Source organism: Truncatella angustata (genome assembly GCF_020726525.1).
Source record: "Truncatella angustata strain MPI-SDFR-AT-0073 chromosome Unknown BKA67scaffold_1, whole genome shotgun sequence".
Lineage (NCBI taxonomy): Eukaryota > Fungi > Ascomycota > Sordariomycetes > Amphisphaeriales > Sporocadaceae > Truncatella > Truncatella angustata.
In genome coordinates, this window is record NW_025763381.1 from 3,823,901 (window position 1) to 3,846,862 (window position 22,962).

Here is a 22,962-nt window from a genome sequence, read left to right on the forward strand (position 1 = left end):
TAATTTGTATAGATCTGAGTAGCATAGGATGTGCCTGCCACACTTGAAACTGTGATTGTATGATGGCACAGGACGTGTCATTGCTCCTCCTTGATCGCAACTTGGTCTTGCGCCGGTGTTTTGTCGGCAGCATCCTGCTCTCCCTCCACCACAGGCATGCTTACCTGATCATGTGTTTGCTCGGTTTCAGCGACGATTCCGTCGGCAGCGCCATTCGGTAGTACCCGAGGACCCTCGTGGCGCAGGACCTTGATTGTGCCATCTTGTCCGCAGCTGACCATGGTGTCTCCATGCACGTCGACCCAGAAGCACACGCCGTCGTGGACCTTTTCGATCCTCTGCACGATCTCCTTGGTCTTGACGTCCCAAAGCACAATGTCGCCGTCTTCGCTGGCGGCGGCGATGAAGGCGTTCTGGTCGCGGTCGACGGACCCGAAGCAACCACCTATGCTGAAACCCTTGTTCAGATGTCCCTGGTATGTCTTCTTGACGTGGCCCGGAGCGGACACGTAGTCCCACAGGCGCAGGCACGAGTCCATGCTGAAGGCGAGGATGTATCGACCATTGGGCGCGAAGCAGACTGACGTGACGGGTGGGTTATCCTCGTGCACCATGGTGCGGAGACATTGGCCGGAGAGGGTGTCCCATACTCGGCTGTGGGATGTCTTGTGTTAGTCCCGGGTATCGTAGGAAAAGGTTGGTCCCAGGAGGAAGAGGGAGAGGGTGAAACTCACGTCAACCCGTCGGTACTGCAGCTGACAACCAATGTCCCATCCAGGCTGAAATCTATGCCGCTGACCGGATCGCTATGCGCGGGCAAGCTCCTCATCAACCTGCCTGCCCGTACGTCCCATAAGAAGACGGCCTCGTCGTAGCTACCACTCGCCAGGATGTTGCCTTTGGGCGAGAATGCCAGACAGTACACATAGTTGTGGTGGCCCAGCAGCGGTCGTGACCTTTTGGGCCTGCCCGTGACTCTATCCCACAGACGGATAGCCTTGTCGTCGGAACCGGATGCGAGGACTTTGGAGTCTGGCGACCAGGCGACCGTCGAGACCCCGGCGATGTGACCGACCAGGGTGTCCATGTGTTTTCCGGTCGAGACCTCCCAGATCTTGATGGTGCCGTCGGCTGATGCCGAGGCTATCCACCGCCCGTCGGGAGATATGCGCACCTGAGATATCGGTTTCGTATGGCCGCCCAGTGCGAGACGGGGTTTGAAGTTTGGTCTTATCCTTTCCTCGGGCAGAGGTGTGGTGGCAGTACCTTGATGCGGCGTTTCCAACGGGGTTGGGCCAAGTGAAACAGGGGTAGGGGACCTCGAGGCAGATGGCGAGTCTAAGTGCGACGTCGACCTCGATCTTGATTTCGATATGGAATTCGAGCGCGATCTTGACCTTGATCTCGAACTTGACCTCGACCGTGAAGGCGACAGGCTTCGTGATGTGCTGCGGTCGCTGTATGCGCGGCTTCTGCTCCGCCTTCTACTCGGGCTGCGACTGCGGCTTCGGCTCCGACCCGGACTGTGAGTGGCTGACCTGCTCTCTTCTGGCCTTTCGCGTATTGATACCTGGAGCGAAGGCTTGTCGGTGCCCTCGTCGGGCGTATCATATCGAGAGGTGGGTTCTGCGCTGTCGTCAAGAACCCTCCGCCGCTTGGAGGGAGGCTGAGGGGCTGCCGCGTCCTGCATATTGGTGTCGACGTCCGACATTGTAGCTATAGAGGAGTGCTACCTGCTGCACATTGGGCGCATATGAGGGCTACACCCCGTAAGGGTATGGGTGACCGGGTGTCAACGGGGCGAGGGAGTCTTGTCGGATCTGGAACTGGGCGGGTCGCAAGGAGGTCACTTCACATTTACTTTGTGAGAGCGCATGTGCCCAAGGCAGTCCGAGTGGGTGAGAGTGAATGAGCTTGCAGAAGAAACTGACGACGAGATTGATTGAAAGGAAAACACACACACTGAGCGTATCTTCAGTTCTCGTCACTGCGGTTAGATGGATGGTTTGCGACAAGGCTGAATTAATTAATCAAGTCAAATATTTAGGACATGGTTGAACTTCTTCTAACCAGACTAGGTTAAGTAGGGGAGACTAGACCGGACTCATCGTAGCGGGGGCCCCCCGTTGACATGTGGGGGCTGCCTGCAAGGCTAGCAGGGCTCCCTACTGTACCTTATTTCATGTAACCTAGGTTAGTCGAGACTAGATATTGTGCTTGTGAAGTCAGCTACGTCCAAGTTGATCAACCACCTCTGTCCCTTTCCTGGTTTTATTTTGTTTTGTTTTGTTTGGGTTTATCCTATCCTTTTTACACTTGGAAGCATCCTATCGTTCGTGTCGTATCGGCTGGTTGCATTGCATCAAATGCATCCCACACGTAGTTTGATCCTTTCGAGCCGTGGATCCTTTTCAGTACCACCACCTCTGTTTCTGCCAACTGCAACTGTACCCCGAGCATGAGATGATGATGTTTGCAACTGTCTTGAATAAAGTGTTCTCGGCAAAGCCCACACCACCTGCAGCTTTTCACGTTCCCCCTCAACACTGCACTTCGCTTCGCTTCACGCCCATGGAAGCCATGCACTAGTCTAGACTGCTTGAATTACCGCCGAAGGAAGGTGTGACAGCGGTTTAGCCAAGTTAACTGCCGACCCCCCTGTCTCTCTTCTAATCTCCTGGCCTTCCGGGTTGCTCACACTGGCACTGGGCGCTGGGCCAATCGACTGGCTGAATGGGGTATATCAACTGCATTCTGCATACTTCCATGACAGAGGTTTTCTGCTCTCGCCTCTCGTTATGTAGCGCAGCGGGCATTTGCTTGTGCTCACAAGACAACCGTCTGCTTACTGGGGATATCAATTGGCGACGCATGACGCTACTGCTAGACTGACCTGGCTGCCTGACATCACTGCAGTGGGTTCCGTAGCACTCCAGGGACCCTGCTCATACCAACACCGGGAATTACACTAAGATTACGGTAGGTTCGATATTTGCAATGCGTACCTCACGCATCTCACGCACCACGCGAACAACGAGCAAAATGGATGCAGTGCACCCGGACCTGGCGGAACTCAATATTCTGACCTTGAACTGCTGGGGCCTACTGTACCTGTCTGCCCAGCGCGCCGTTCGCCTACAAGAGATAGGCCGCGCAATTGCTTCATCGACACCCGCGCCCCATATCGTCGCATTGCAGGAGTGCTGGACGCAGGAGGACTATCAGTCAATACGACGGGCAACCCGCTTTATACTGCCCTACGGCAAGTTCTATCACAGCGGAGTATTTGGCGGCGGCCTGGCAATCCTGTCCAAATGGCCCATCGAGGAGAGTTCCATGTACCAGTACCCTCTCAACGGTCGCCCGACTGCTTTCTTCCGCGGCGATTGGTTTGTGGGAAAAGGCGTCGCCTGTGCAAAGATCCGCTTTGGAAAAGCCCCTCGGGAGGTGGTGGAGGTCTTCAACACACATGTGAGCCGCCGACACCTTTCCAAGTGATAACAGCCGTAAATCCGACGTGCTTATGCCTATTTCAAGACCCATCCCAACTACGAACACGGAAGCAGTTGCTCGTATACGGCACACCGGCTCTCACAAGCATGGGAACTCGCAAAGCTCCTCCGTGGCGCTGCAGCTCGTGGCCATCTTGTCTTGGCACTGGGTGACTTCAACACCGAGCCATTGTCCATGATGCACCGCATCATCACCTCCCACTCTCCCGTCCGCGATGTCTGGCGTGTACTGCATCCCGAGTCCTCGCTTGGGGCAGCCGAGGAAGACCTGGAGCGCAACCGGCGGCGGCCCATACCAACAGCACAGTTCAATATTGAGGAGAACGGTGCGACAAGCAACAACGTATATAACACATGGAGGTGGCCAAAGCCACAACAGAAGTTGCTTGGTGCGGGTCGCGAAAGCGACTGGCCAACGGTAGCTGCTGATACTCTCGACCCAAAGGGCAAACGTCTTGACTACATCTTTGCGTCGTCTGGTCTGATAGAAGGCGAAACCGCTGGCTGGAGTTGGGTCGTCCACGATGCCCGGGTGGGTATGATGGACCGGCACCCCGAGTTAGGGTGCAGCCTTTCGGATCACTTCTCCGTCGAGGCGACACTTGTTCTGCATCGAACCGAAACTGTGCCCCCCTCCTCGTCCCTCAGCCATCACCGAAGCAGATCGGTGAACCGGAGTCGCAGTTCCATTCCCTTCCCCACCGCTGCTGCCTCCCTGGCCGAGACTCGCAACACCGAGATTCCAACTCCTCAACTCGAAAATGGAGTATACCTACAATCGCCTGAGGCGTCCGAGACAAATCTGCCCCTGCCCGCACCGCGTCCACGTGATCCCAATGCACCCTCGAGCTCTTCCTACTCAGCACAGCTCGAGACGGCCTCGCACTCTGTCTCATATCTTCCGTCCAGCACATACGACGAGATCCTAGACGAGATCCGCAAATACCAAACCCGCCAAGGCTTTCAACAGCGGTGGCGCGGTATCCACTTTGGGACCTGGCTCGTCGTGGCCATAGTCTGCTATATCGGCGTATGGTGGACGCCGCCCTACGTGGCATTCATCTTGATGCTGCTTTCGAGTCTCGGCCTGGCGGCCGGCGTGGTGGATGGGCTGATCGCGCTTCTGTTTGTCAACAGTGAGATGAGAGCACTGAGGGAGTTCGAGTGGGAAGTCATGAACGCGAAGGCCACTGCGACCGGCGCTGGTGGGCCGGGATTCGAGGACGAGACGCACGGCAGCAGCAGGGAGGGCAGTCGGGAGAACAAGTGGTGAAGATTCACGCCAGTCCGAGGTGGTTGGAATGTGGCCACCGTGGGTGTTGGATGCGGGATCGGCCCACGAATTATGGTATCGCAAGTGGATATTTATGACGTCTATACTTTCTCTAATTCATAATTTTTAATTTATATCGTGCAGCGGTAGCACTCAGCCGCGGTAACATGCACACGAAGTCAAGATTATCGTCGAGGAACACCGACAGCGCCAATCTTGGGGAAGGGCATTGTATATTGTGTATACGTAACTGACCGTAACTCCACAAAGACTCCTACAATATGCATAGTAGTATAATGAGATGATCGTGAACAAGAGAGGAGGCATTGATGCCCTGAGCGCCACGACTTTGTTTCTTGCTGGTCCGTCTGTCGGGGTTTCCCTGCGACTCCTTTCTGACGCTTCAGTTTCGCCGTCCGATGTAAGCTACCTAGATAGTCTCCCACCCGCCATTATTTATGTCCGCCTCTAGTTTCCGACTGATGAAGCTAGGGATGCCGTGCGAGAGCCAAATGTTCCTCAAAGCATCGTAGCGCTTCTGGTTTAGGTACAGCAGGCGGCCGTGGCGCAGGCCGACGTCCACCTCACCGTAGCGATCGATATAGGGTGCATTGCTGAAGGAGCCGCTGACGCGGTGAAGATAGAAGATGGAGCACTTGCGGATGTTAATGAAGAGACCGATATTACGATGGCACCTGTTGTCAGAAACATTAGTAAACCTTGCTTTCAAAATTTGATTTTTAGAAAAAAGAAAAAAAATTTAATTAATTGCAAGGACGTCAAATCACTTACTTGAAGAGCATGTGTTGACTAGCACCGCCAATCTTCATCGTGGGCTTATCGTCCCGACCGTCCTCCCTGTAGTCCATGATACAGCATATGGTTTGTCCGCAGAAAATGTCACCGCAGAATAGACATACGATGGGGTCTGCAAGGTCCTTGCCGGTGCTTGGGCACCGATGCTGAGCACATTGTTCGATCAAAGTGTCGTACTTTTTGGGCAGACCCACCAGCTCATAGATGCCTGGATGACTGACCTGCGCAGAGCTAGGAAGCATATGGGGGCCTTCTCGTCTAGTTGGAGGAGGCTGTGACGGATAGTAGACCTGGTGTTTAATCCAACCGTGAACAACTGCCTCGGAGCGTGAGGGCCAGCCACAGTTTGGCGCATGTTGAGTTAATGCTGCGCACATTTCGTCAAACGTCGGAAGACGCAGAGCTGCTGTCAGGCGGGAGAGCTCATCCTCTTCAGGAGCTGTCGGAACGTGGCTGTTGAAGTCAACTCCGTAGTGGACGTGCAGAAGAACCGTGGTCTTGCGAAGGAAAATGAGGGCGTATTTTTTGACAAAACCGTAGAAGTCCTCAAGATTGTTCATGCACGGCTGCTCGAAGCCAAGGTTCGGCATATCGTCTGGTATCTCATGGACCTCTTCACTGTACTTTATGCCAGCCAACGTGATTGCATTGCAGAACGTGGCGAAGTTGGCCATGGCAGTATCCTCGGGGTCTCGATTTACCATATGTTCCAACCACTTCCCTATCGGCATGTTGCGGGAAATATGAAACACTGTCTTGACAATTTCAGCAAGGTAGTATATTCTGACGAGATTGTTGATGTCCATGAACTGAGCCATGCCCATACCGAAAACACTTTCACACATGAGAATGAAAGGGTCTTGACTGAGTATAGGCGAGAAAGCGTCAATTGCTGGACGGCCGCTGCTGGTTTCATGGTTGAACAGGTCGGAAATAAAGAGCTGGCAAAACTGACGCTCTGCGTCTCTCTGATACTCAGAGCTGATCCGGTTTTCACCGCCATATCGTAGACCACCGATGCAAATATACGATGCAACAGTTTCTGAAAGGATACGCAGCTGAATCAATGTTTGCTCTGGAATCTTCTCAACCAAAGTCATTCCGTACTGCGCCTCGATGCCTCTTTGGGTAATCTCCGTTGCGGAAATAGAGAAACCAACGGCTTGCGCCAACGCTCGATTTCCACCAAGATTGTCATCCTTTACATCCGAATCGGACCTGTTCAATAGTTTATTGCTCTGCAGCGTCTCTCTCAGTCGTTGGTAAGCTCGCCTGAGGACTTTATCATGCGGTGTTTCGGGACTTCTGGATCGAGTGCTGGAATCTGGAGTTGCCACTGCTGAGAAAGAGTCGCTGAAGGGTGTCCCAATCCCCCCAGACGACGTCGACGTGATAGCATCCCAAGAAGCTTCCGAGGTGCCCTGCTGTGAGGCAATGTCATCAAGAGCACCGGGCATCTTGGCTTTGATATACTCTGTGAAAGCAATCTGCCCGACATTGAAAAAGTCCGCGGGGTCAACGAGCCTTGGCGTGTTCAAGAATGAAGAGAGATCTGGCGGGTGTTGTAATACGCCAGGGTACGATTCCTCCTTGCCGTCCCAAGTGATGGGCAAGAAAGCATTGCCCAGAGCCTTGCATAGTGGGCATACAAACTCCTTCCGCTCCAAAGACTCGGGATGGTGGCGTGCAATCTGGTGTACGTGCCGACGTGACGTTGCCTCGATATACGTCTCAAAGCAGTTGTAATGCATAATGTGGCCACAAGACACCGCAACGGGCCCCTGCCGACATAGGTTTGCAGGAAAACCTTTCCCAAGAGCCTGTTTCTCAGCTGGAAAAAATTCGCCTGCAGCATTAATCTTTTCCACCGTCTTGCGGTTCTCATGAGCCAGACCAAACGGCCGGATGGGCTCAGCTGATCTGTCAAGATTGAGAGGGGTGTTGGCAGCTTCGCGGACGAAATCGGGATCTTGGAAATCAGTTTGGCGTAGTACGTGACTTTCAAGAAAAAGCCCAAATGTGCCGTACAACCGCCCATCGTCGGCCTCTTCCTGGCAAAGGATGCAAGTACCCGCAGGGTATTTCCAGAAATTCTTTTGCTCCTCCACGAGTGGCGCATCCTCAATGTCGTCTAGATCTTCATCACCCCAGTCAACATCGCCTTGCATCTCCAAGAAGCTCTTTTGTTGTTGTTGGAACTGAGCCATTACCTTGGCTTGACGGGCCAGCGCGGCCTGTTTCTTCCGTTCTCTTTCCTCGTCGGCATGTTGTGAGCTGGCTGGGGACGCGGTATCCAGCCTGTCGATAGGTATGCCGAGGCGCAAGTAGGCCGAGTCAAAGTGTGTCGGCTTCTTTTGGCGCATCCTTTTCAGAATCAAGGTAATCTTGGGATGACATGCCTTGAGCTCCTCTTTGGTGGATATCAGCTCTAAAAGAGACACGATAGTCTTTGCGTCCGGCGAGTTTTGCAAAAAGTTGCTGCGTCCCTGAGTGTTAAGAGCAATGTATACAAATGAGCTATCCTCGGTGCTTTTCTCGCCGGTTCTGTCTTCAGCAATGGCAATCAGAACCAGATGAAGCACAACTTGCAGGAAAACCTCGACCCGAGTGAATGGGACGGCAGGCGTTAGTCTGGCTGCTACCAAAGGGTAGAGCAGGCAGTAGTAGATGATCTGTGCGAACATTCCAGTGCTGGTGAAGTTACCCAAGCCGACAAAAGCTCCGGATTGGATAGGCTTTAATTTGGGTTCGTACACAACATCCTCCGGGAGCTGACCGGTCTTCTTTGCTAACAATTTGCGGTACGCAGCTTCTGACTCCTCTCTCTGATTCTTGTTGTAGTGCGCTATGTACGGATCGATGTCCTCGATGAACTGTGGTCGCAATTCAAACGTTCCAACATCGGAGACGCCGTCGGGAGCTTTATAGGTGGCCACCTCATCGAGAACTTGTTGAAAATTTTCCTGTTCGTGGAATCTGTCAGGGAGCTTGCCACAAATTTCGTTGAAGGACAAAGGCCGGAAGCAAAGAACATGCGTGACATCCCGGCGCATAGCCAAAAGATGTGTTTCGTGCTTGTCTCGCGTCGGTATCAAAGATGTTCTATCGCTCAAGAGGACGATCAGAAGATGAATCATGTCCTCTATGACGTCGATATGTTGACTTTCATCTTGACCTTCGGTAGTTTGCTCAAAGAACCCCTTCACCCACTTCTCCATGCCATACCGGTCCACCATCGACGCCAGAATACGGCTCGGGTCGCAGACCACCATGGCAGTTTGCAGTAAGAAGATGTCTCGATGATGCGTATGGTTCCTGTGGAGTTGGTTTCGGTAGGTAACAGCTTGGTGCCGAAGGCTGATGCCATTACGGATCCACATGTTGGCTTTTATTTGAGCAAGCCAGGCGCAAACTCGCAGGGGATAGTCAAAAGCAGCCACCAAGTAGTCTTCTGGTGCGTAATCTCGTTTGGGCATGGCTTTGCGGCCCATAGATTTGGGCTTCACCTTCAATTCTTGGGCTGTAAAGCTCAAGACAGACATAAGTTGCTGAGTTGACATGTGTTTTGCACATTCGATCAACCATGACAACGTATAATGGAGCGCATGATGGAAACTGATCGGTTGCTCTTCAACAGTGAATTTGACCACATCATATTTCATCGACTCTCCAGCAAACTCAAAGTCACTGAGCGTTTTGAAGCGGATCTCATCCTTGATCTCTGCCTGCGTGAATCTGGCACGCTCCGCTCCGATGGAATTTATGATGACGTTCTTAGCGACGAGTCTAATGGCTTTCGAGACGTACTGGGAATCATCTTCGGGTAGGTCTCGGAAAGAGTCTGCAAGTAATCTGCAAAGCTGGTTGATTTCTCGTGTCATAAGCGAAGCGCCGATCCAGCTGTCGGTTTCGTACTCCACGTGCTCGCCGACAGCCCTAGTATTCGGACATATTCCTTGGTGAAGTTTGACCAAATCAAGGAACTGCAGAAGATATCTTTCCTCGGTCCTCATTCGCTCTTGCACATGAGGGGATCCAAACAAGTACTTGATATCGACATAAAAGTGATACATCCGCCGATTAGTAACAGAACCAGTATCAAAACCAAGGACCGCGCTAGAAGACACCTCCCATGGGTGTCCAACTTGCCTGGTAGTCAGGAAAGTGTAGAGAATGGCGAGAAGATTGGTCAGGAAGTTGCCTCGTTCGACCACCTCAGCCGTGATGGACGGCGTTGTAAGCATCTGAAGGGAGATATTAATGATGGAATGATCGGGTTCTCGATCTCCGATCAGATAAAGTTGTGCGAGCGTGGTATACAACGCCGCAAATCGAAGACCTAGGATCCGCTTAAAGTCTGGAATGGTGACAACTGTGGAAATATAGAGGGAACGGAGATCTTGGCGGACTTTCTTCCACATCCTCAGATCAAACAGAATCAACCAATCTAGACGCACACGCTCAAAAACGTCCTCGAAAGTATGCTCTTTGGCAGGCTCCAAATAGGCTGCTGGAACCTCGACCCAGTACTTTCCTGGCCGCGGAGGATCCAAGGTGTCGCCTTTGTTTTGCCCTGGTGTTTTGGGTACTTCAACGTTGACCTTGTTGTAGACACTTGGTGCTATCAAGGGCTCAGCCGTATCCGAGTCCGAAGGTGTGAGCTCGCGGTCTCTCGTGGTGCGTCTCGGTAGAGGAGGCGGAGGTGGTGGAGGAGGTGGGTAGCCTGCCATTGTGGCCTCCTCTTCCTCGAGTGCGTCTCCAGGCGGGTCGTTGTTACCCCAACCAGACATGTTGATATCTTCAGCAGGTCCAGTATCAATCATCATAACATCGCCTTCCATATCATCGTCATCATCCTCATCATTATCGTTGTCTTCGTCATCGCTGCCAGGGGTCTGATTACCCTCGTCATCGTCATCGGAATTGTCCAGCATGTCAGCCAGCGTGGTAGTGGTCATCTGAGCTCCACCGGCATTCAAGCGGGCGAGAATGCGCGCTCGTCTCATAAAATATCGTGCGGTCTCGTTTTGCTCGTGCATCTGCTCGATCAACTCCTCATCCTCGATTGCAGGGAGACTGCCAGCATGAACGGCAAGACTGCCTTTCCTCCATGGTCTCAGAAGCTCCTCACAGACAATTTGCCTAAGTAAACTGCCGTCGGATCCAACAAAGCAGCCAGCAATGTCATTCAACCAGCCAATCATGGTCCCGCACATTTGCTCGCGGAACGTGTCTCTGGAGGATCGTATAGTAACAGTGACTTTGATTTGCTCGAGGATCTTGGCCACATGGAGAAGATGGTCAATATCATTGCTATACATCAGGATGCTGCGTCCAATGCTGTCCGTCTCCAGAGCCCGCTTGTAGCCATCTGCCATGGTAGTCCGACAAGCTCTTGCGACTTGCGATTGAACCTCGTCGACAGTATGTTTCTCGTCGTTCCAGAGGAGGACTGCCCACTCGCCAGGCGAATCGACGTCTCCGCCGCTATATACCGAGTTCAAGCGGGACGATTTCTCGTCCTGCTCGATTGAGTCCCTGGTCTTAGGCTGCCTCAGCTGCTCGGGGGCACAGGAGATGACGTCGCAAATAAAGTCCATCACTCGCGCGATGGTCATTCGGATATTATTGACCAGATCGGCGGGTAGGCCAGCTGCCTCCTTACCTTTGCCTTTGGAGCGGTCTCCATGGACCTCAGAATGTATTGTACAATAGATGGGCTTTCTCCATGCTTCTGGATCGCCGCAGTCACAGCAGCCACTATTTCCTGGAGAGATGGCGATCTTGACCATGTGTCCTTCGTGATCTGTGGCATCGAAGCATTTGCTGCAGAGGACGCAGGTCTCGTCGGCGCTGCAGGTGCGACAACCGTAGGAAGCTTCTCCGGCGCGGAAGATGTGTCCACACGCCTTGCCCCTTGCGGCCTCTGTGTACTCTGCGCCTTCGACGGCTCCTTGGGCATCTCTGAGCTTCAATGTGCTTTGGGGTGTGATCCTGCCATCTGGGAAGAACAGGCGCATATATTCGGGCCTTCCGCCAGCCATAGACCAGAAGAGATTGTATAAAAGATCTCCGGAAGCACCATCGCTAAAGCGGTATCCATGCTGCCTCGGAAGCTCTCTGAGATGCTGGCAGAGCTGTAGCTCTTGTGTCGACAAGGTCGGCTCCATCATGAGGGTCTACGTTGACTCATCCTAGAACCACGCGGGGTTCAACTGGGCTCAGTCTAGCCGTAGTCGTCGATTCGCGATTCGGGGGTCGTCTCGGTCAAGATGGAAGTGGATTTCGGGACAAGGTGGCGTGTCGCGATGTTTGGGGGATGCTCGATGTTGAAACTTGTAGATTGGTCGTCACGTTTGGATACCTTCGTTGGCAGCTGATGGTGGGGTCTCAATGACATAAGAGCCAACCACGCGTCAGAGTACAGGAATGGACAGCCAGTAGCCTTTCTCTCCTGCCGGAGGCGTATTATAGGTCTCAACTCCAGATCCGACTGGGGCAACGAAGTGCAGCGTGAATGGTTTGTCGCGGAGGTTCAGGGGGTCAGCGTTCAGAGAGTTGCTAATCACTTTTGTTTTGGGAAAATCAAGAGCTAACGTCAAGGCATGGAGGGGCAACCAACAACTAGAGCGGCGACTTATGGGCGGTAGGACCAGAACTCCTTTTCCATGCATAAACAACTCGGGAAATGAATGATTGAATGAATTCACGGGATAACACGCCTTTGCAGATCAGATGCGAGCCTGTGGGGTTTCTTCTTCCCAGAAGCAGAAGAATCAAGTTAAGAGTATGGGAAGTGACCGTGAGACAGACCCATTTTGGCCTCCCGCATGTAGGTTGTTGCTTGGCGCGCATCATTACAGGAAACCCCTTAGGAGCCATCCTGTCACATCCTTAATTCCTCTATTGGCAGTTCATCACATCACTAGCAGCATGAAGACGCGCCCTGGCTCTGCGCGGAACTGCAGTAAGTGGGCACGGGACCATGAGTTCGGATCGATATCCCAAGTATATGACTTGGCGGTAGGTATCGAGGGAAGGCGAAGGCGTGGTGACGCAGGGCGGCTCTTTTCAACAAAATGTAATTTGACCGTCTATAATGTACAGAAGTACAGGGGAAACTCTGGTATCCATTGTCGCACGTACACAACCATCTATTCCTCGGCGTCCTCGACGTAGCGGCTGCGGATGTCCTGCCATTGGCGCTATCGCTTTGTCAGTAGTGGCATCTCGGGTGTCAGTTCGCGTACGTACTCCTCGGTTCAAGTTGTCCCACAACTTGTTCATGCCTTGGTTGTAGATGCTATAACATGGTCAGCTGGTCTGATTCTTGTGCGTGCACGCTGAGTAGGGTACGAGTGTACGTACAGCTCAAAGGCGAAACCGGCACCAAAGACGACACCAAGCATCTGGGCGTTCCTTCGGAACAGAGCGCTAAACAATGGCAGTCAATACGGATTCGAGAAGCTCGTGGACGGGAGCGGGAGGACGGACTTGTAGAGGGGAGAGAAGCCGGCCTGTTGCGCGATTAGTATCGAGAGCCGGCCAAGCGGTATGAGTCGGGTTTGGAACATACCATTGTGACAATTGAGAGTAGTCAATCGATGTGGGAGGGAGAGATGCAGATGCGAGGGTTTGGGGTGGTTGAGGTGGCTCGGTTGATGGCGTTGTTGGAACCAAGTCAATTCTCGGTCGATTTACAGACTCGAACTTGTTGCTGAGATGGATTTTGGGAATTGGCTAATTCCGATTGGCCAGTGAGAGGTGAGAGGTGAGAGGTGGGAGCTTCCACAGCCGTGCGGTCCACCTTTCACGCATGTCCGTCCACCTGCACAGTCCATCAGTCAAGCTACCGCTCACTCACTCACTCGCTCACTCAACTCGCTCACTTGAGCTCCAAGTCCAATCCCATTTCGAGACGAGACGAGACGACACTACGGAGTAAGTGCGTAGTCAGATGCCCCATTAATTGTTGTTGTTACTATCATCATTATCAGCTTTCCACTTCCCACTTTTCACTTCAACAGCCTTCCCCGAAGCGATTATTGCTTCCTCGCAGTTTTGGAAACAACTCTGTGTGGTGCTACCAATGGGCATCCTACACTACATGCACGGGCTTGTTTCAATCACTTTGTATAATTATTTTCAAGTGCAGTGAAGCTGCGAGTGCGAAAAGCTGCAGTGCAATCCTACCCCGCCGCCCCCATCCTATTCCAATACAATACATGACATTACATGACCATGCCTTCACAACCGTCCAATGCAGGCATCGTCACCGACGCGAACAGCGGCGAGCGCCACATTCCAGAGTCAGTTCGTCCAGACGGCACCACCAGAAAGGCCATCAAGATCAAACCCGGTTACCGTCCTCCCGAGGATGTGGAGCTTTACAAGAACCGCACTGCCGAAGGCTTCAGGAGCCGCGGTAAAGCTGGTGTTCTCGGCGCTGACGCTCTGAATGGCCAGAAGACCGAGCTGCCTTCTGCTGCAAGCAACAAGAATGCCAAGCGTCGCGAGGCACGGAAAAAGGCCAAAGAAGGCCAGGGCGATGCAGCCGATGACAAGCCCAGGGACGAACCTGCCGAAGAGCTGGACCCTGAAGCCGAAAAGGAGAAGAAGGCCCGTAACCTCAAGAAGAAGCTGAAGCAGGCCAAGGACTTGAAGAGTAAGAAGGACGAAGGCCAGTCTCTGCTGCCCGAGCAAATCGCCAAAGTCATCAAGATAAACGAGCTTATCAGGGAACTTGAAGCTCTCGGCTTTGATGCCGAGGGCGAGCCAAAGGCTACCAATTGCCCAGCCCAAGATACCGACACCAAGAAGGAAGGTTGAAATGCAGTTCACACTCACTGCTGGGTTTCTCACCGAAAGTCCTCATTCACCTGGCGCTTGGTCGTCAAATCACGTCAACACTCCAGGTGTAAATGCCCTTCGTCGACTAGGAAGCCGGCAAACATTGACGTCGACTTGCATAAGCATGAACTTGAACATTTGGCCGGGAAGTGCAGCCTTCACAGTGTATCTTATGGCAAGCATAAAATGCGTCCCTGGCGACGCTGACCAGCAACCCACCAGCCTCTCCTCCCCCAGCACCCCAAAATTGGGCTCGAGAAGTTGACTTTATAGAGCCCAAAAAGCCTGAGTATATTCGCCTGCGGACATTCGAAGGTCTAGTGGTCAACGGGTAGAAGTGTAGGATAGTCTCTCGAACGAAAGTTTCCAAGTGACATTGAAAAGTCAAAGGGTCACGTTCCGAACCCGTCGAAGGGAGGGCCAAAAAAGAAAAAGAAAATTATCCATTCTGCCGCTACAATTACCTTGCCACAGTCCGCAGAAATCTTATTGAAAATCTTTTTTTCTCCCTCCGGTGGATTTCAGGGGTGTTGTTGGTCGTGGTGGATGATGGGAACGTTGGTGGCGGCTATCACCCCAATGAAGTGTCTACCTTCAATAATACGTTAGGCTGTGTTCGGCTCCGCCTACTAGGGATCGCAAGGTTTGCGTACCGATTTTCCCGCTTCGCTGAGTGATTAGCCTCCTGTTGCTCATAGCTTGCTGTTCAAGTCATCAAAGTTGTATGTTATGAAAGCAGCTAAATGCTTGGGTGCGAATCATGGACGAGACTGAGCTTGCCACCAAGGTCACGACTCGATTGTGGGCCGCCAGCTCTCGCTGCAGGATTGTAATATTCGAGCCATGGTCGGATCCATTATGTTCCTTCTGGGGGTTGCGCACAATTTAGTTGGCCGATCATGTCATCGGCCAGGACGGGCGGATGTTGCATTCAATAACCTAGCATTTGTGTCGACTACACAAGTCACGATCACCATGGATTTCGGGAATATATGAAAACTTGTTTAGTTCTATGAAGGTGTGACTCGGGACTACATATATGTATTGTGTTTAAATATACTCTAGAGGAACAAATATTTCCTGAGTCCCCCACCCACTGACATGGGCCGCGTCATGATATAGTTCAGAACTGCTTTCCATGACCAGTCTACGTACTTCACATCTCAACACCAGCGTAGTCTTACCAACCAACCTCGGAGACTTGATCCTTGGTAATCATAACAGTGAGCTACGCTTCTCGTATTCCGTCTGACAATTGCCAAGCCAGAGATGAATTAGCACTGGCGTCATCAAGAAGCTAAAGGAGAGCCTGTATGATGCATTTGATCGGACTGCCATCATTTTGAAGGTGTCATTCTCATGATGAATATTGATTGTGTATTGTCACGTACTATGAAGTATGTCGAGTCTAGTTCCTGCGCAGTAACGAAGATAATATCCAGATACGAAAGTCAGAAGGAGGCTTAGGAGGAGTGAAAGGACAAGGTTTCCCAAAAAAAATTTTGTGCTTCAAATCAGGCAGAACGGCTTGAGTGTAATGTTGGGGACGAAATAGCAGGCTCCACGAATTTAAAGCCGTCCTGAACAGTCATGCCTCTGCGCCAGGCCGTACGTATTATTATCTTACGAAGAGACCTTGCTTGGAAAGAGCCAGCAGTTCTGTTATAAATAACCAGCAGACTTCAACGCTAGTATCTGCGTTCCGGAGGTGAATCAATTCGCTCAATTGTTAGAAACGTGGCAGTTTGAACATTTCAAAATAACTTGACTTTTCGGTATGAGGTGCCGTAACTGCCAAGAATCTTCTGCTCCTAACAAGCCCTGATCTGGTATGATGAGCTGAGCGGTGATGAAGAACCCGAAACATTGTGTCTGGAAGAATTGTGCTGATATGGTAGAATAACATGTGTTCATCTCATGTAATTTGCTGCTAACTGCGCATAACTGCATTCTTCACTTATAAAATACCCCTACCGGCCGATATAAAATTTCCACTTCTAGATCTAGTTTTTCAAGACAGTCGTGACGACTACATGTAGCCGTTGACTGGGAATTCACTGACTGAGGAACCGTTGATGACAAAGATCTAGGAGGTCAGCCAGGATGGTATAAGTGCGTTGGCGCATGCTGCGACGGCACAAATAAGGCCCAACGAACAAAACGGCACTCCCTACGGTCTACCCTGAGTTACTATGGCGCAATTAAGACAAAAAGAATGAGCCTCGATATTATACACGCAGTGCTCACTGCTGCCAAGCCGTTGACAAACCGCAATTGAACTCGCATATCTCAAATTTTGAGAAAAGGACTCATGAAGGACTGGGCAAGCTGACATCGGCTGACATGTCCACTACAGGCAATATGCACACGTTACAATACTTTGCAGCGCCCCAAACAACGACTCAGTTATTCTAGCCTCCGTCACCAGGCCCCACGCCTCAGCGTGAAGCACCTCAACGGAGTACTTAGAATAAACGAATATCTACTAATGAGTCAACACAGTCATACTCCCAAGCCGCCATGACACCAAAACTTCTTCGTGGCCTCAAAAGAGAACGGAGCTCGTCGGTTGATGAGGACATCATCAGAGCCTGCCGACCAATGCGGCAACCGGGGATAACGATGTCAATGAGCTCGAGGACTGATGGACCGAGATAAGCTGGCTTGCTTATAGTAAGCAATCATTTTGATATCGCACGGCACCATCGGGCAACCGCATACGAAAGGTTTTCGGAAGAATAACGACAACATTAAGTCAAAGCAATGACATGGCACGTTTTCCCAAGCAGTACAACCAGGTCAGAAAATGAAATCAAGACGCTGTTTGTATAGGATGGTAGCCTTCTCGGCTCAAAACATTTAAACTAAGATTTCTGATAACAGTCTCAACGTCGTTCCCCAGTTGTGAGCATGTACCGTGTTAAAAGACGCACTGAGTAAGTACCAGCTCTGGGTACTGTTGTGGGTGGTATTATCCCATAAGGGCTCGTTTCATCCTCATGACTCTAACTATTGTTTGCGACAGCCTATCACCTCGGGGCCATTTCACACAATATTTTTGTTAGTACATGGCAGAAGGGATACCAAGTCTCGAGTGCATCACTGCCAGATGTGTTGTAATATGACTCAGTGCACACATCTATACAATCTGCACTGTATGACGACAAGCGCGAATGCAAAAACCCCCAAGCAAAAGTGAACGTCCATGACTTCTTTGCAAGCTAGACATAGCAGTGCGTAAGGTAGAATAAAACTCGCAATGGATCAAATTTCACATAGAAGTACTTAGTCATTGGAAAATACTGGAAAATGCAATCAAACCACTATGCGATGTTGAGCACGATCCTTGCTAATCGTGTCCGAGTGGCGTGGCTCCACTAGACTTTAGCATTTCAAATATTTATCCCAGCTCGACAGCCGTCGGCAATGTTTTGTACGCCAAATAGCTACGATCCGGACCTTATTGTATCTTAGCCGTATTTTGGATCTGGCTGAGATCGGGAAGCTCAACATTGTATCAGTCAAATTCGGCCGCATCGGTGCTACTCGATAAACTATGGCAACTATACATCAGTTGAAGCAGGATATTGTGCGCGTCCTGGACAACATTGGACATGACGTGTGTCGCGAATGCCTCGAGTTGACTTTACCCAGCTGTGCGCATAACAATCCAGAGGCTTTGAGACGAAGCCTTCGGAATGTACTTACTCAATGGTCTCGGCCTGGCCACAACATTGGCGATGAAGAGATTCAACCTGTGTATTATCACTTCGAGGATTGGTGTTGCAATGATACCTTGAGTGCCATGAAACTTGGCGGAGCAGACGCGAGAAAACTCGAGGCTGTGCAGTCGCTGGTCTCGGAGTTGTCTTTCAAAGTCTACTTAGCCCGATTGCAAAGGACGGACGAAGGAGTTACTGATCAGTATGATGAAGACCCTTATGCCATGGAAGAGGAAGAGGGAGATGAAGATGAGGATAGGGATGAATCAGAGGTGGGCGAAAACGTTTACCTGGCTAATAATGCAGATCAAAGTGTGGGAAATCCGCAAGCTTGCCAAAATAGAGATGGTATGGTAGCGTCTGATGAAGAGGAACGTGAGACAAGATGGACAGTCCAAATCCTTCTTACTGGAGATACTACTGTGGAGCTACCTTTGGACCCAACGAATATAGCACAAGGTGACCTTTTTTTCGATCTTGGTGATCCGGACAACGAAGAAATTGACGATGACTGCAACGACATTCGCCTGGTGAGTAGTTATCACCCAATAAAACGAATATTTGCTGACTCTCTCAGGGTGCTCGCCAAATCCGTGAATATAGGGCACTGGTACGAACAAAATTCCTGATATAAAGAGCTTGTTCTGATCCGTGACAGGCTATGGCCATCATCCCCGAGAGCTCCACACATCACTTCTTCTCCCAGGTTTTTGAGAAAGACCAAGGCGATCAATCTGCTCAAATACTGCATTACTTTACTTCTAGGTGTCTGATGTCTTCCGCAGATATAGAAGACTTCCAAATGCTTCAAACTGTTTGCTCTGTATGGACAACCTGGTCCGGAATACGCAAGCAGAATCTTTGGGTCGCCGTTCGAGAGTCACGTTTACCCCGTGAACTGACTATGGACCTCTTGCGAGTCGCGATGAAGTATGGGAACCAGGAGTTGTTCGACTCTGTGTGCGATAAGCTCCAACACGTGCATTACCTAAAGGAAATTAGCGAGATTGTCCAGAGTACGACACTTTGTCTTGACACATTTAGATTACGGTAAAGCTTTTCAATCTATCTACTTAAGCATCTTCTCACACACAATAGGTTGATTCAAGTCATCACAGCTATTCCTACCCTGGAAGAAAGGTATACCGCAATCAGTACCCTCAATCAAGGAAACGTGTGCAACAGACTTCGACGAATGGCTGATGATGCACTGGATGAATCGGTCCGCCGCTGCGAACTGGAGTTATTGACCCAGCAGGATGGCGAACGTCTCGTGTCCATAGCTCGGAATGAAAGAGATTTCGATTGGCTATGCAAAATGTGAGTGCCACTTCGAGCCCCATAATTGTTCTATCACTGACATGTAAAGTGCAATCCCCATCGTCCAGAAGAAGCAAGAATGTGCCGCATTCGTACTGGGCTTTATCTGGAATCTCTACACGAGTGCCTTGCAAGAGGTGTTTCCAAAGGAAGCGGCTTTGGTTATTGTGCGCTCAACTGCAGAATCAGTTGCCAGGTCATTTCGTGTTTCACAGCTCGTGAGTATGGCCTATTGGCTTCACGAGTCTAGGAAACGTGCAACGTTGCATTCTAAAACGGGACAAAGCATAGTTCAAATCTTGCCTTCTCTTCCAGCTCCAGCTAAAATCGCAACTCTCACGAATTTCCTAACCGTCATGGTCGAGCTTGGCATGGAAAATGAGCTTATGATTCTATCGGATTCACTGATAACACAGCGACAACTCATGCCGGAGCAAGAATTGTTCAATCTCTACATACCAGTTCTACGTGATCTGTTCCTCATGCTAGAGAAGCTCCCAGGAACTTCTTTTACTGAACCAAAATATCAAAAACTTTTCGTCGGGCTGATTGGAGAGTACTGGGAAAAGCATAAAAACGCAAGACCTCAAATGCATTGGGGCCTAAAAAGCAGAGAGACCAAACATGGCTGCCGTGTGTGCTTGACACTGGACGGATTCTTGCTCGACAAAAACAAGAACAAACTTACCATGAGCAATCATGCCAGCACGGGGAATAAGGCTCATTTGTGTAAAATGCTTGCTTCACTGGGCGACTGCCTAGATTACCAGGATACCGGAAAGCAATACCACATCACAAAGCGAACATCTGACTACCAAATGGATATAAAATCATGGGAGAGTTGTGGCTCTCGTATTCAATCGATTCTGCGAGAACTGAACCAATATCACCTGGCGAAGCTGCTTGGGAGGCATTATCAGAGTCTTGTTGGTGTGCCCCCACAAGCTTGTCATGCCGACTCATCCATATCAATTCCACAGAACTTGGTAACGGAGCAACCAGGCATCCCTGGCTATGGCAGCGATGTGAATCAGTATGCGCAGCATTCGACAACGCAGGCCACACAACCTACGCCTAGTATATTAAACGGTCCCCAAAATGCGCCTCCGGTGATGTTTTCGGCTCCGAGATCTATGTACCGAGTTTCACAGCGTGCAGAGACCACGTGTAACGCCTCAATGGTTCCTTGTTGCCCTCCAGATTCCGGAATACGCATTCCAATGACCCCAAATTTTCAGAACCAACAACCTGCTGCGAATACGAAGAGAAAGTTTGACGGCCAACTTACATATCCCAACAAGGTGAACCAAGCAACTACGAACGATCATTGCATGACCAACCTGGAAGATGTGGTTGATCTGACAGGTGAAGATTAAGCAGCACTCCGCACAGGGATCGTTATACAAACAAGGGCAAAGCGCACAGATCAAATCCCAGTGTTCAAGGACTTGGTATTGGGGAAGTGCGGTATAAACGTATATTTTCGTTTGGAGCAACTCATGTTATGTTATTGTGGACACGACAGCTCACTGGGCACCGGACCCGCCAACAGCCTAATGACTAATGCCCCGCCTCCGGACCGGTGATATAGGTAACCACATGCGCGTGCTGTGTTTGAATTGCCTCTTATCATGGTGCAGATGCAATCGTTCTTCTCTTCTCCTCAACAACTGCGGTTTTTCGTTATATCCAGCAACCTGCCGGGAGTTAAAAAATTTAAATTTTTAAATTTTTTTTTCAAAAGTTTCAGACATGGCGAAAGAGCTCAGCGGACCGGGCAGTCTCTATGTAGAGTCCAAGATCGCCAATCCGAAGATTCTAGATGAGACAACCTATCTCAAATGGTATGACGAGGTTCACATTCCTGAAATCATTCAAATGACAGGAATAAAGTCGGCTCGCAGATTTAAGGACATCAATCCGGATGCAGATAAGCCTTATTTAGCTATATATCCGTTGAAGGATATTGCTTTCTTGGGTAGTGAGGAGTTCAAACATTACACAATCAAGAGCGACTTGTTGCCTGGTACTGGGGACATAACCGAGCTGGCTGACTTCAGTAATCGGATCGACAGCTTGATTCAGGTGTACGATCCAACACAGAGGGGGACAGGTGAGTCCTATTACGCAGAGGTGGCCGTTTTGAACCAAACGCCGACGCTGATGCCCAGAAGGTCACACAAGATCTATTATATCGGCCCAAATTGAGCTCAAGGAAGAGGCAGATGCGGAGGAATTTGACAAGTGGTACAGAGAGGAAGTGCGTATCCCCAAACTTGTGACGGTGATGGCTAGTTGCTGATCTGCCGCCAGCATCTCGGTCGCGTAGCCGGAGCCACTGGGTATCTGCGCACGACGCGATTTAAGCTTAATGTTGCTCGGAATATCTCTACTACAGGCGAATCTGCAGCACACGCTCCTGCTTGGCTAGCGATCCATGAATTTGCGGTTGAAAGCCCAGATCTGCTTGAGATAAAAAAGCTCGCCGCCTCGCCATGGACTGAGAAGCTCCTCGAGGGCAGAAAACTGAGCATCTTCAGAGTGTACAAGACTATGGCCGAGTTTGGTGAGGAGGATTGGTTTCATGGTCACACAGCCTAGGGTAACGCATTGAGCCCGTGATGATAAAATTGGGTGCGCATCTCCAGGATTCAGACTCATGTCGGGGGAAGCTGGCCTGCGGAATAGCTGCAGTGGCCTTGAATTGCAGAATGTCTGGATTCACAGATGAGCTATCTTGGGGCAGCTAGTTAACCTCCGCGGTCTTGTCCGTGAAAGGACAGCCTGCCCGAATGCTTGGATCAGACCAAGTGGTGATTTGGAAGAGCAACCGCCCGAACATTGTGTGTAGCAGTAACTTATAAGTTCAGGATACTGTTCCCATTTTCTTTGATATTCAGTATGGAATATGAATAATTTGGGAATAATTCCGAAGTTGCTTTATTTTATGGATATGTACGTCGTCGTTGATGCCCGTACTAATTAACACCAAATTGTATGCAGGGGCTCGCTCTGGCAGAGTTGATTGGCCTCAGACTTGAGTGTTGAGCTCTGGCCCTGAGCCACTCTTTCGGGCCAGTTATGCGTAGCGCCAGATTAGACCTGAGGTTGCTCTCGCAATGACATCTCGGGACTAGGATACGGCTCAGGAACTTTTGTTTCCTCAGCATAAAGCGATACAGTGTTGACTTGTAGCCGGATGCTAAGATGCAGTGAATTATTCGGGCCGGTTTAATGATACTAACACCATCATGATTACACAGAGATCCTCACGTCTACTCGACTTTGGGCTGTTGGTGTATACTACGGTTTCGTGAAATAATACCTTCTGTTTGGGCTTGACATTATTGGAGTCTAGTTTGTCGGTAGGAAACGCTATCCATTTTATTATTATTCAATATATATATATGCATAATTTGAGGAGAACCCGGCGGGAGACTTTACTTAATTCAATTGACATATTTTCTTC

The 22,962-nt window shown here is 50.5% G+C and overlaps 7 protein-coding genes across 7 annotated transcripts; 4 read left to right on the plus strand and 3 right to left on the minus strand.

Annotated features, from left to right (window-relative positions):
• Window positions 1-77: 77 nt before the first annotated feature.
• Window positions 78-1,690, minus strand: BKA67DRAFT_511346 (WD40-repeat-containing domain protein; the record flags this gene model as incomplete). Its single annotated transcript, XM_046097395.1, has 2 exons — window positions 78-654; window positions 735-1,690. 2 exons carry the CDS (start codon window positions 1,688-1,690, stop codon window positions 78-80), a joined length of 1,533 nt encoding a protein of 510 aa, XP_045964176.1.
• A 1,352-nt stretch (window positions 1,691-3,042) lies between these two features.
• BKA67DRAFT_530165 (Endonuclease/exonuclease/phosphatase) lies at window positions 3,043-4,785 on the plus strand (the record flags this gene model as incomplete). The annotated part of the gene is made up of 2 exons (XM_046099197.1): window positions 3,043-3,471; window positions 3,538-4,785. 2 exons carry the CDS (start codon window positions 3,043-3,045, stop codon window positions 4,783-4,785), a joined length of 1,677 nt encoding a protein of 558 aa, XP_045964177.1.
• Window positions 4,786-5,000: 215 nt separating this feature from the next.
• BKA67DRAFT_38434 (uncharacterized protein) lies at window positions 5,001-12,170 on the minus strand. Its single transcript, XM_046096572.1, has 2 exons — window positions 5,578-12,170; window positions 5,001-5,480 (listed from the first exon to the last, which is right to left on the minus strand). Exons 1-2 carry the CDS (start codon window positions 11,772-11,774, stop codon window positions 5,216-5,218), a joined length of 6,462 nt encoding a protein of 2,153 aa, XP_045964178.1. The 5' UTR covers window positions 11,775-12,170; the 3' UTR covers window positions 5,001-5,215.
• Window positions 12,171-12,518: 348 nt separating this feature from the next.
• BKA67DRAFT_530167 (uncharacterized protein) lies at window positions 12,519-13,180 on the minus strand (the record flags this gene model as incomplete). The annotated part of the gene is made up of 6 exons (XM_046099198.1): window positions 12,519-12,695; window positions 12,748-12,806; window positions 12,852-12,904; window positions 12,970-13,035; window positions 13,096-13,118; window positions 13,178-13,180. The coding sequence occupies 6 exons, from the start codon at window positions 13,178-13,180 to the stop codon at window positions 12,519-12,521; spliced, it is 381 nt and encodes a 126-aa protein (XP_045964179.1).
• A 662-nt stretch (window positions 13,181-13,842) lies between these two features.
• BKA67DRAFT_653251 (uncharacterized protein) lies at window positions 13,843-14,430 on the plus strand (the record flags this gene model as incomplete). The annotated part of the gene is made up of 1 exon (XM_046106331.1): window positions 13,843-14,430. One exon carries the CDS (start codon window positions 13,843-13,845, stop codon window positions 14,428-14,430), a length of 588 nt encoding a protein of 195 aa, XP_045964180.1.
• A 4,802-nt stretch (window positions 14,431-19,232) lies between these two features.
• BKA67DRAFT_38522 (uncharacterized protein) lies at window positions 19,233-21,057 on the plus strand. The gene is made up of 2 exons (XM_046096578.1): window positions 19,233-19,493; window positions 19,543-21,057. The coding sequence occupies exons 1-2, from the start codon at window positions 19,369-19,371 to the stop codon at window positions 20,867-20,869; spliced, it is 1,452 nt and encodes a 483-aa protein (XP_045964181.1). The 5' UTR covers window positions 19,233-19,368; the 3' UTR covers window positions 20,870-21,057.
• On the plus strand, window positions 21,058-22,283 carry BKA67DRAFT_38523 (uncharacterized protein). Its single transcript, XM_046096579.1, has 3 exons — window positions 21,058-21,606; window positions 21,668-21,753; window positions 21,807-22,283. The coding sequence occupies exons 1-3, from the start codon at window positions 21,246-21,248 to the stop codon at window positions 22,092-22,094; spliced, it is 735 nt and encodes a 244-aa protein (XP_045964182.1). The 5' UTR covers window positions 21,058-21,245; the 3' UTR covers window positions 22,095-22,283.
• Window positions 22,284-22,962: the final 679 nt, after the last annotated feature.